This window comes from Terrapene carolina, unplaced genomic scaffold, assembly GCF_002925995.2.
Source record: "Terrapene carolina triunguis isolate 2854851 unplaced genomic scaffold, T_m_triunguis-2.0 Scaffold517, whole genome shotgun sequence".
In the NCBI taxonomy this organism is placed as follows: domain Eukaryota; kingdom Metazoa; phylum Chordata; order Testudines; family Emydidae; genus Terrapene; species Terrapene triunguis.
The window spans coordinates 1,372,934-1,384,650 of NW_020664868.1; the positions used below are offsets into that span (position 1 = coordinate 1,372,934).

The 11,717-nt window shown below is 53.9% G+C and overlaps 1 protein-coding gene across 1 annotated transcript in view; it reads left to right on the forward strand.

Annotated features, from left to right (window-relative positions):
* SPRED3 (sprouty related EVH1 domain containing 3) overlaps window positions 1-6,214 on the forward strand; it is a 14,713-nt gene extending 8,499 nt beyond the window's left edge. The window contains exons 2-6 of the mRNA XM_024212353.1: window positions 106-280; window positions 372-540; window positions 2,567-2,637; window positions 4,360-4,530; window positions 5,519-6,214. Of these exons, the coding sequence (XP_024068121.1) occupies window positions 106-280; window positions 372-540; window positions 2,567-2,637; window positions 4,360-4,530; window positions 5,519-6,214 (1,282 nt within the window). The remainder of the gene's footprint in view (window positions 1-105; window positions 281-371; window positions 541-2,566; window positions 2,638-4,359; window positions 4,531-5,518) is intronic.
* The last annotated feature ends 5,503 nt before the right edge of the window (window positions 6,215-11,717 follow it).

Sequence of the window (11,717 nt, forward strand, 5' to 3'; positions counted from 1 at the left end):
TGCGATGGAGTGCTCGTGAGACAGGCCGTGCGACGGATGGCATGGACACACAGACTGCGTGTGGGGAGCCGAGCCTCTAACTGAGCCTCCTTGTGCCCCCCGCAGTTACATGCTTCGGGTGCGAGCTGTGGTGATGACCCGAGACGACTCGAGCGGAGGATGGGTGCCCATGGGCGGGGGCGGCCTGAGCCACGTCATGATCGGCAAGGTCCGGCGCCCAGAGGAGGGCGGGCGGCGGCGCCAATACCTGATCTGCGGGGAGCGCCTGCGCGACCAGACCGTAAGCCTGACTCCTGGGGAGAGGTTGGATGGGGGGGGCAGCTTGTGGGGGGGCCTCCCACCCACCCCTAATCTCCCCCTCTCCATTGCAGACCATCCTGGAGTGCGTGCTGAAGAAGGACCTCGTCTACAACAAGGTGAACCCCATCTTCCACCACTGGAAAGTCGGCGACAGCAAGTTCGGCCTGACCTTCCAGAGCCCCGCCGATGCCGCAGCCTTCGAGCGGAGCGTGCAGGCCGCCCTGGAGGAGCTCGCCGAAGGTGGGGCACCAGCGCCCCGGGACTGCAGAGATTCAGGGGGCGAGGGTTTGGCCTGCTGCCCCCAGGGGGGTGCGGGGCCCAGGGATTGTGAGAGATGCAGGGGGTGTGAGGCCGGCCGGCTGCTCCATGGGTGTTGCTGGCTGGGGTCCTGAGCCTGTCTGGTTCCCCCTTGGGGGTTCTGGTCTGGGGGGCTTTAGGGAGGGACTGATGGGAGATGTGGGTGCTTGTTGGTGGCATGGGTCTGCCTGTTGCCCCCCCCATTAGCAGCTGTTGGTTGGGGGGGCGCAGACAGCTCCCCCCCCAGGGGCGTTGGTCAGAACCAAGCGAACCCTGATGCTGGAAGCGACCTGAGTTCACCTTAGCATGGCCCTGTGGCTAAGACAGCCGGCTGCAGGGAAGCAGACGTGGGGTCGGTTCCCAGCTCAGCCACCGACTCTACCTGCGTGACCTCAGGCGTGTCTCTCTCGGCCTCGGTTTCCCCCATCTGTGCCATGGAGATATGAACCCTCTGCGGCCGGCCAGAGGGGGTGGGGGTGGGGAGGCTGTTGGTGTTCGGGAGGCTCCCATATCCCAGTGCCGTCCCTGCCCCTCGGTGGATGGCATTCCATGTCGGAGCAGCCAGGGGAGAGAGGGAGGGAGCCAAATCTGGAGCTCTGGGAGTCCCTGGATTCCCAGCCGGAGGTCCCAGCACTGCAGGAGAACACTGTCTTCCCAACCCTCCCTGCCTAGGCACTGCTGTCATGGCCTCGCCATGGGAGCCCCCCTCCCTCTATCTCACCCCGCCGTCCCTTGGTCCCCCTCTGTCAGGTCAATTCCCTAGAGAGCTCCCAGCGATCTAAAGGCCTGGGCACTGCACCGGAGCCTGGCTCCTTATGCCCCCTCCGTGGTCTGGGGGTTATTCTTAACTCCTCCCTCTCCTTTGCCCCCATCACTGATTCCTGCCTGTCTTCCCCCCCGCGCGCCCGATCCAGTCTCTGCTCCCCATCCTCTCTCCTGGCTGGGGGCTGCTTCGTTCTCCTCTCTGGCACGCTGCCCCCCTCCGATCCGTGCTGCCGGGCCTGGGAGTGTCCTTTTCCCCCGACCGCTCCGGCGTGTCCCCCCCTCCCCATCCACTTGCACGTCAGATTTTAAATCTCCCGGTGCTGCATCACTCCACCCGTCTCTGCCAGTCCTCCCTTCACGTCACCCCTCGGCGGTGCCAGCATTCACACCATTCACACTCAGCCCCCTCCCCGCCGGCCCCCTACACATAGTACGGCCTCCCCTCACTCCTCTGCAAAGCACGCCTGCCCCTAAACCCCATCTGGTTTCTGCAGCCCGGAACACAGTGAGCGCTGCTACAGGGCTTACCGGCTATTTAAAGGGACACTACCCTGCACTGGCCCACTGCTGCTATGCCACCTCAAGCAAACTGATCCACGTAGAAGACCCCCTTTGCATTTCCTCCCTCCCGCTTGCCTGCCCCTGGGATGGAACCATCCCTTCTGCTCTGCCTGGAGAGCGCCTGGCACACCCCACACCCCCCGTGGGGATCGAACCCAGGAACTCTGGAGCTAAAAGCACAAGGGTCAGCTGCCTGAGCGAATGATCCCCAGCCTACCTTAGTGCTACGATTCAGAAACCGCTATACGTGCCGTAGCCACTGGAGGGAGACAGATAGCGCCCGTATATGTTTATGTGTCACCCCCACACAGGGGTCCAGGGCTCGGCCCCAGACATCCCCTTTTCTTTTGAGGCGTCGCTCCAGCTGCAAAGCTTTAGTGCCCTCAGGTCCCCGCGGGGTGGGTGGGGATGGAGCACCAGGCACTGGGCCTGCTTGAGGCAACGGGGGTGCCCTTATGTCCCTCCCCCCTGGGATCCCAGCCCCGGGGTCCTACCTGGACAGACCCCAACACAGGTCCTTTGCATTCCCAGCACTGAATGCTTTTTCCCAGCTCTGCCCCCAGTAACCGGACGCCTTACTGGGCCCGCGTCCTTCCTGGGGGGGACTGACTTTCATGTACCTTCCTCTGTTTTCCCTTCCCAGGTTCTCTCTCCTCCTCCTCCTCCTCCTCCTCGTCTCAGGATGACGCCGACGGGACGGACGACGCAGGGTTGGTAAGTTGAGCACTGGGCAGAAGTACCTTCTGGGAGAGAACCTCCTGGATGCTGAAGGGTTCCTTGGTCTGGCGGACAGAGGCAGAACCAACGGCTGGAAGTGAAAGCCAGGCCCATTCCAGGGCGTAACGGGGCGCAGTGCAGGTCAGACTAGATGATCTAATGATCTCTTATTATAATCGGCCGAACACGAGCTTCTGGTGCGACGTTGCAGCCCAAAAAGCGAACGCCATCCTGGGATGCATCAACGGGAATCTCCGATAGGAGCAGAGAGGTTCTTTCCCCTCTGTATTTGGCACTAGTGCAACCACTGCTGGGATCCTGCCTCCAGTTTTGGTGCCCACAACACAAGAAGGATGTTGATAAATGAGAGAGGGATCAGAGAAGAGCCAGGAGTGAGATCAAAGGATTAGAAAATCTGCCTGATATTGATAGACTCCAGGAGTTCAATCTGCTTAATTTATCAAAGAGAAGGTGAAGTCTATAAGTACCTGCATGGGAACAAATATTTAATAATCGGCTCTTCAGTCTAGCAGAGGAAGGTCGAATACAACCCAGTGGTTGGAAGCTGACGTTAGACAAATTCAGACTGGAAATAAGGTGTACATTTATAAGGATGAGAGGAATTAATCACTGGAACAATTTCCCAAGGGGTTGTGGTGGATTCTCCATCACTGACCAATTTTAAATCAATCTGGGATGTGTTTCTAAAAGATCTGCTCCGGGAATTATTTTGGGGCCGTTCTCTGGGTTGTGCTATCCAGCAGCTCAAACTAGATGATCTAGATAAACTTCTGGCCTTGAAATCTACACATTATTTCTAGCAGCTGAAAGCCCTCGCTGTCAAAGTGACGGAGAACTTCAAAGTGAGATGGTCACAGACCCCGTGTCCCACGGATGATTGGACCTGGTGATCTTCTGAACAAAAAGCGCTCTCAGCCGGGCTTGAGGCTGTTCCCATCACTTCACATTGACTCAACAGACACTTTAGTCTTGCGTGACGATCCTGTAATAAACATGATTAATAATCTATAGAATAAGATTCCAACAGGGTTTTAGGGCCAGCCAGAAAAGCAGCCCATTCGTTAGGTGCTGTACAAACATACAGAGCCCACAATCTAAATAAGTGAGACAGGCCTTAAAATCTGTGAAAGTCCTTCGTGATGCCATTCTGCTCCGGGAAACTTCCTGTCTGATTCCATGTTTTCCCCTGCCCAGGGTGGGGTGTGAGTACCAGCTGGGAGCAGATGTTGTGAATTTCCATTGTCCCCATTCCCACAAGGAGGTGTGGGGGGGGGGTCCCAGAGAGAGCAGGGAACATAGGGACCCAAGCCGGGGGACAACTGGCCCAAGAGGGAGATGTTGGCTGATAAAGGTCTGGACTAGTGCTAGGAAAAACAGACCCCTTCCCAGCTTGACCAGCGGTCTCCCTACACTGGGATCATGGCAGGCCGTGCATGCCAAGCAGCACGTGGCATGGTCAGTGTTTAGAAAGGAGACCTCTGAGGAACAGCTGGGTGCTGCAGGCAGCAGGGTGGGGGCGCTCTCCTCTCCCGGTCAGTGCTGGCCCCGATGCGGTGCTAGGGGGCACTGGGCTGCAGGGTGGGGGCTCAGTAGGGGGCGCTCTGCCCGCAGAGTCAGTGCTGACCCCTGTGCAGCACTAGGGGGCGCTGCGCCATGGGGCACTTGTTTCTCAATGACAGCCGCCGCCTTTGTCCCCAGATGCACACGGACAGCGAATCCTCCTCGAACAGCCGGAAGGAAATGCTCCCCAAACACATCACCATTGTGACTAGCGAGTCCTCCTCCAGCTGCTACATCCGCTCGCCCGCCTCCGAGGAGTTTGCCTTCAGCACGGCCCAGGGGTCGACGCCAACCAGCCAGGGAGGGCAGGTGGGTCTGGGCGGGGAGGGGCAGGGGTCCGTGGCCCTGGGCGCGATGGGGACGGGCGCTGCGTAGCCCGAGGAAAGAGATGGATAGAGAGAGAAACTCTTCTGCGGGGGAGAGTGATCTTTAACAGAGAGCACTTTTTTCCCACCTGTTTGTAGAGTGTCTGAGTTAAGCAGGGTTAATAAAATCTCTGGTATCTGGGGGTCTTTGTTGTGCACAGGGAGGATGGGCTTGGGGTTAGCGCGCTGAGCTGGGGCTCTGCCGCAGAATCACCTATGTGAGATGGGCTGTGTCATCACTCCATGCCTCAGTTTCCCCAGGGTGACATGGGAGTAATAATCCTTTCTCTCTCCAACCCTTTGTCGATTAAGACTGGGAGTTCTTCAGGGTAGAGGTAGTCTCTCACTCTGTGTGTCTGCAGTGCCTGGGACAACGGGGCCCTGATCTCGGTCGGGGTCTGGGCAGCGCCCGGCACAACGGGGCCCTGATCTCGATCTGCTGCTCTAAGCTTTGAGAGTTGGTCTGCACCCTCTGCATGGTGCAGGGATCTGTTCCCTACGGATAGGGGCCCCCAAGTTCCAGGGCACAGGGAGGGGATGTGATGGGCAGCTGGGCTGTTGGCAACGCCCTTGGCTTGGTGGACTGGGGCTGCAGCAGAGGGCTTCTGCCCAGGGCCTGAGGACGTTTCCTTTTCTTCTGCCAGCTCTCAGATTATGGGAGTGGGATCTTTGGGTTACAGCATCTGGACTCCTAGGTTCTGTTCCCAGCACTAGAAGGGCAGTGGGGTCTGGTGGCTAGAGCAGGTCAGGGAGGCTGGGAGCCAGGACTCCTGGGTTCTGTTTCCAAGAGCCCTGTACTGCTGGCTCCAGAGTTGGTCCTTCGGTTCCCGGCCTCAGTGACGTCCTGCTGTGGCGAGTCCCACAGGTTAACGAGGCTGAGGCGGGAGAACGGTGCAGGCTATACCTCTGTCCTATGTCTCCCCCTGCCCCAGGTGCAGACCCAGCCCCTGCAGCACGTGACCCTGCACGACGAGGAGGAGCTGGAGAGCATCAACCCGTGCAAGGACCTGTGGGTGAGCAAGGGATATGAGGACTACAGGCGGGCGGCGGTGCAGAAGCGGGAAGCCGACCCCGACAAGGTCGGCATGTGCGTGCACTTCGAGAAGGGCAGCAAGGAGCGCCGCTTCCCGGCAGCGGGGGGAGGCGGCGGAGGCGTCGAGGGCCGCCTCAGAGACCCCAAGGGTTCCCCGTCCTGCCGGATCCACGCCGCCCCTTCGCCCCCCAAGCAGAAGCACGCCAAGGAGCCGGGGGCCAGCGGCGGGGCGGGCTCGGAGGAAGACGCCGTGCCCTCCCGCTGCGTCTATTGCCGGGACGTCTTTAACCACGAGGAGAACGGGCGGGGCCAGTGCCAGGACGCGCCGGACCCCATCGGGCGCTGCGTCTACCAGCTCACCTGCATGTGGTGTGCCGAGAGCATGCTCTACCACTGCATGTCGGACTCGGAGGGCGAGTACTCGGACCCTTGCTCCTGCGACCTGGGACACCCGCACTTCTGCGTCCGCTGGATGGCGCTGGTGGCTCTCTCCCTCGTCGTGCCTTGCATGTGCTGCTACCTGCCGCTCCGCGCCTGCCACTGGTGCGGGGAGCACTGCGGCTGCTGTGGTGGGAAACACAAGGCCGTGCGGTGAAGCCGGCCGGCGTGCGGCGCTCTTCTTGGCTTGGCTGGGGGGGAAGAGAGGCGAGGAGATGGAGGCAGAGTCTTAAGCGGCGGCAGGGGGGCTGATTTCCCCCTTCTCTTGCACGCCCCACCCCCCGTGTCCCGTGTTTGGAGGGGGAGGAGCTAGGCGGTTTTATTCCGAGTGTCGGGCGTGGCCGGTGAGTTTCATTATTTTTTTTTTCCTTTAAAATTTCAACATTTTGGGTCCTTTTTTTTATAAAAAAATAAAGAAATGAAAAAGAAATGAAAGAAAAAGAAAACAAACAAAATGAACCAACGACAGTCTCAGGAGAGATAGGTAGATGGTCATGGGGGGGCAGTTTTACCCTCTCCCTTCCTCCTAGCTGAGGGGGGGGCCACAAAGAAAATTTAACCCCTCCTTCACCCAATCCAGCTGTGTCCACACACCTGTTTGTATGTGTGTGTGTGGGGGGGGGAACCAATAGACTATGTAACCCCCTCCTTCCTTTACCCAGCCTGGCTGAGTCACAGGGATTTCTTTTCAATTTTAAAAAAGGAATACAAAGAACAACAGAAGGAAAGAAAATATCGTAAATGGATACTCGTTGGATTTTTATTTTGTACTCAGGAGGGAGTCCAGGGAGCAAGAGAAACTAAGTTGTGCTGAAAATGCCCATATTTAAAAAAACAAAAAAAAACCCCTTCCCTGCTGTATTATATAGTAAACTGCATGGGGAGAAGTTTGTTAACTTGTGGAACTGCCCGCAACATGATTTTTCCACCGGAGCACGGTCCGAGATTCTGCAGCTTTATAACTGCACAATACTGAGGTGTCCTTTTAACAAGGACAACAGGCAGACAGGGTTCGATTTACAGGGTACACAAGCTGCAGCATCCCTCCAATTTTTGTCCCCCATGCTCACCCCCAAATACAGTTCCCGTGGTTTATTTCTGGGTCCTTTGAAGTGTTTGGTGGGCTACAATTTCCAGGGAAGTTAGGGAAGGGTTTTCTGCAGCTCCCCATGTGACACCCCCTTCCCCGGTCATGTCTGGCACCAGTGGCAGGGCAGAGTATACCTAGATCATAGCTTCTTAAGCCCAGGGTCGCGCCTGGCCTCCCTGTCATTGGGGCAGGACGGGAAGGGGAGTCAGATCCTGAAACTGTTATTTACAAGCTGTTGTAACGTGGGGTCGTGGTGCTGGCCCAGGTCCAAAGCAAATGGGAGCCGTGCGGCCACTGCTCTCTCTCTCTTTGTACTAAACCCATTTGGGATGTCTTAGCTTATTACTGCCTAGAGTTCGGGGTGGAAGAAGTACTGGACTTGGGAGTCAGGACTCCTGGGTTCTCTTCCCAAATCGGAGAGAGGGTATGATCTAGTGGGTTAGAGCAGGGGGGCTGGAAGCCAGGACGCCTGGGTTCTATTCCCAATTCTGGTAATGGGGGGGCAGGATGATCTAGTGGATTAGATCTGTGGGCCTGGGAGTCTGGACTCCTGGATTCTCTTCTCTGTGTTGGGTGGGGAGTGGGGTCTAGTGGTTAGAGCAAAGGACTGGGAGTCAGGACTCCTGGGTTCTGTTCCCAGCTCTGCAACTGTCTTGCTCTATAACCTTGGGCAGGTCACTTAATCCTGATGTCCCTCTAGTCTCATACCATTCCTCCACCTCCCTGTTTGCGCTGCCTAGCAGTGAAGTATCATTATCAAGCCTCCCTGAGGGACGGGACAGGAGCCCTCTTGAGACATTTAAGACTAGGCCATGCAAAGCCGCAGGGTGTGGTCTCCAGGGGCTGACCCTGCCCTGGGACCCAGTGAGTGTGGAGCAGAGGGGCCGATCTCTCCAAATCCAGTGGGGGTGAAGCAGAGCTGCCTGAAAGTACTTTGATCTCTGGCCCGGGGCCCCACAATCAGCGGGAGGGGAGGGGAAAGCAAAGAAAATCCAGGACCAGAAACCAGTGGGACCCTCGGAGCCTTACCCCAGCTGAGTCATTACCCTCCCCCCCACCCCATGCTGGCTGTTCGGGGCCCCCTGTGTGACACGAGTTTGATGGAGCTCAGCCCACCTCCCACCGGGACGAGGCATCAGCCTTCCCACTGGGCACAACAAGCCCCACCTCTTATTTATTTACTTTTCTCATTTTCCCCTAAGTCGGACAACTGATTTGGGGAGGGGGCGGGGGGGCGGTCCCTGCAGCGCACAGTGGGGCAGAAAACCAGTCTGATGTGGGGGCAGGTTGGGACCCTCCACATCTGCTAGCACAGATTCTCCTCTCGCTTAAATCGGGAGTCACACTAGTTCAGATCAGTGGAGTTACAGTGGTGTAAGTCAGGAGTATCTGGATCAATGGCATTGCCCCAGTGTAAATCCGGAGTGATTCCATTTAGATCAGTGGCGCTACAGTGGTATAAACGAGGGATAACTCTGGATCAGTGTTGTCTGCTGGTGTGAATCAGGAGTAACCACAGAAAGGCAGCAAATTGAGGCTGGGCTATTTCTAAGGGAATGGGGTGCCTGATACAATGGGAGCCTGGCACCTAAATCCCTTCAGCTCCTTTGAAAATTCCCAGCCTTAAAACCAATACATGGACGTATTTATTTTACCTACTGCACAGTTAGCCTGGGGAACTCAATGCCACAAGTTCTCTGAGGCCAAAGTTTAACATCCTTCAAAAAAACGACTGGATGTTTATACAGATAACTATACCCAGCATTAGAATATTAAATATCTTTAAAAGAACCAAGCGTTTTGGCAGGGCTATAAAACCTCATGCTATAGGGCATGACTCAACCTCTGACTTTCAGACCCTAGGGGCCAGCTATGCCATAATTACCCGTAGGGGGCACCTCTTTCTGAATCAGCTATTTATTGGCCTCTATTGGAGACAAGAGAATGAACTAGAAAGACGCTTGGTTTGACCCGACTGTCCATGTGACCCAATAGAGTGACCCTAGTTTTACCCCAATGTAAACAAGATTGGGGCTTGGCCTGGCAGGATTTGAGAGTGTTCAATAGCACACTGGGTCCTATTCCCATTTCTCCATCCTTGTTCTTTTTTTCAAAACCTTCCCAAAAAACGAAACAAGACAAATCGTAACTGTATAAAACCTGGCAAAGCTGTGTGTGCCAATAACCCGATGATAACCTTGGGGCCGATACAGCAGGGAGCCTACCAAAATACAGAAGGGTGTATATTACTGCTGGAATGAGATTCTTTTAATGCTATTTTATATATAAAAAATTGCGGAGGGGGGCAGAGAGAGAAAAACCCAACCAAACAAAGAAAAAAAGTTAATATTAAAATAATAATAATTTTTTTGTGGTTGCCAATCTAACTTTTTTCCTTGTTTAAGTATTTTATCAGATTTGTATATTCAATATTGTAATTTCTGTGTATTTAAAAAAAATTAAAAAGGGGGGAATGGAATCAGAGAAGAATGTTCTATTTAAAAGTGTATGTTGTATATTAAATCTTAGCAAAAGTGACTCTTAAATGTTTTCCCCTCCTTCTGTGGTGGGGTTTGGAGGTGCTGGTTCGAGCTGCCTAGATTTATAGGGCCAGAAAGGGATCGTTCTGATCAGCTAGAGCCAGATTCAAGAGATACAAATAGTTTTCAGACACTGAAATGTCTGAGTCACACACAGCCCAAAGTGTCAAATGTTTTATTGCAACACCAACAGGAGATAAGATGTTTCAAGCAAGGCTAAGTTGCAGCTGCTCTTAATGATTTTAAAACTAGAGTAAAATAAAAATAATGGAATATTTCTGCTATTGGTATATATTATGATTATATCTCTTAGGACACATCAGCAGGAGATAGCATATTATGACAAAGGCCCTTTGTTTTCAGGTTTTATTCTGTTTAAAATTTCCTGGGAATTTATAGGTGTTTATGACAGAAATTAAACGGTGCAAAAAATTAACTTCACACTTTTCTGGGTAAATATCGGAGTGAATAGGGGGATGGAGGACGGAAAAAAAGCAACAACCAGAGAAGAGTATTGAAAGTGAAAGCAGTTTAATACCATGGTTTATTTCATGAACTGTACATTAACAGTAAATACATATATGCATGTGTGTGTATCTTCCTCTCCACCGCCTTACTTAGACAGACAGCCTTGCATGTACACTTCAACTAATTTGTTTTTAACATCAATACATCTACCGGCTGTAATGGGTTGGATTTGCTTAACGTAATCAGTATTTTCATGTACTTGAGCGGTCTAAACTTTGGGTGAAAAAATCAGTAAAAACTGCATAATAGCTTTTGTAAAAGCTGGGGATTTGTTGGTTAAAAACCAAAAACGAAGGGCCTTCATTATGATATATTGTAATAATAAAAATAATCTTGAAATGGAAAAGAATATTTCAAAATGAAATTTAAAGGGGCCAAATGAAAATTCCCAAACTGTTTTTTCTTGTTTCCCAGAGCTCTGTGAAAATGTTTGTTTTTCTAACTGGGAATGAAACCAAATTTGAAATGTCAACATTTCCCACCCAATGGAAATTTTGAGTTCCGGTCAGTTCTCATTGGGAGAATTGCTGCTACTTTATACCTCTAGCAACTTCCTCTCTACGCAGTGGGTACCAGGAGACTTGGGCTCTGTTCCCAAGTCTGCAGCTGGCCTGCTGGGTAGCCTTGGGAAAGCCACTTGCCTCGTTGTGCCTCAGTTTCCCCCCTCTATAAAATGGGGATAATGGTACTGCCCTCTTTTTGTAAAGTGCTTTGAGATCTCCAGATGAAAAGAGCTAGAGATTAGCAGGGAGAAGGAATCCAGGGGCTCGACCGCTGTGGCCAAAGAGCTGGGGCAACGCTTTGTCAACACTGCTGCTACCTGGTGTTTTTCCTCAAGTCCCCGCTCCTGGAGTCACGACACTCTCCTGAAATACTGGCTTTCGTTTTTAACAGGAAGACCTTTCCAGGCCTGGTGGTGGTGAGAAGAAGCTGCAATACATGGCCCAAATGAGCCCCTACTGGATTGGAAAGCAGACAGCCCAAAGTGCAATAAAACAACCCCAAAACGAGGGGGTGAGGGTGTTTGGGTTTAAAAAAGTCTCCCGATTGGCTTGGGGGGGAAAAAACAAAACTCCTGCTGTCAGGAGCCGGCTTGTAGGTTCTGAGCCCCTGGCGCTGGCCCCGGTGTGGTTTCACCAGCATGGCAGGTAGGTTGCTGCCCCTGGCAGGGGGGCCCAGCCTGTGGTGACGGTGGACGCTGCGGGGAGGTGGAAGGGGCCGCGTGGCCAGCACAAAACCAGCAGCGTCTCTGGCGACGATGAAGGAGGAAGAGGCTCTCGGCTTGGCTCCGAGGCAGGCGGCGGAGGAAGGAAAGACTCTGGTTGAGAGGCAGGTTAGATGGGAAGAGGAGGCTCTGATTGGCTGGGAGGCAGGTTATATGGGGGGACAGAGGCTCTGATTGGCTGGGAGGCGGGTTATATGGGAAGAGGAGGCCCTGATTGGCTGGGAGGCGGGTTATATGGGAAGAGGGGTCTCTAATTGGCTGGGAGGCTGGTTATATG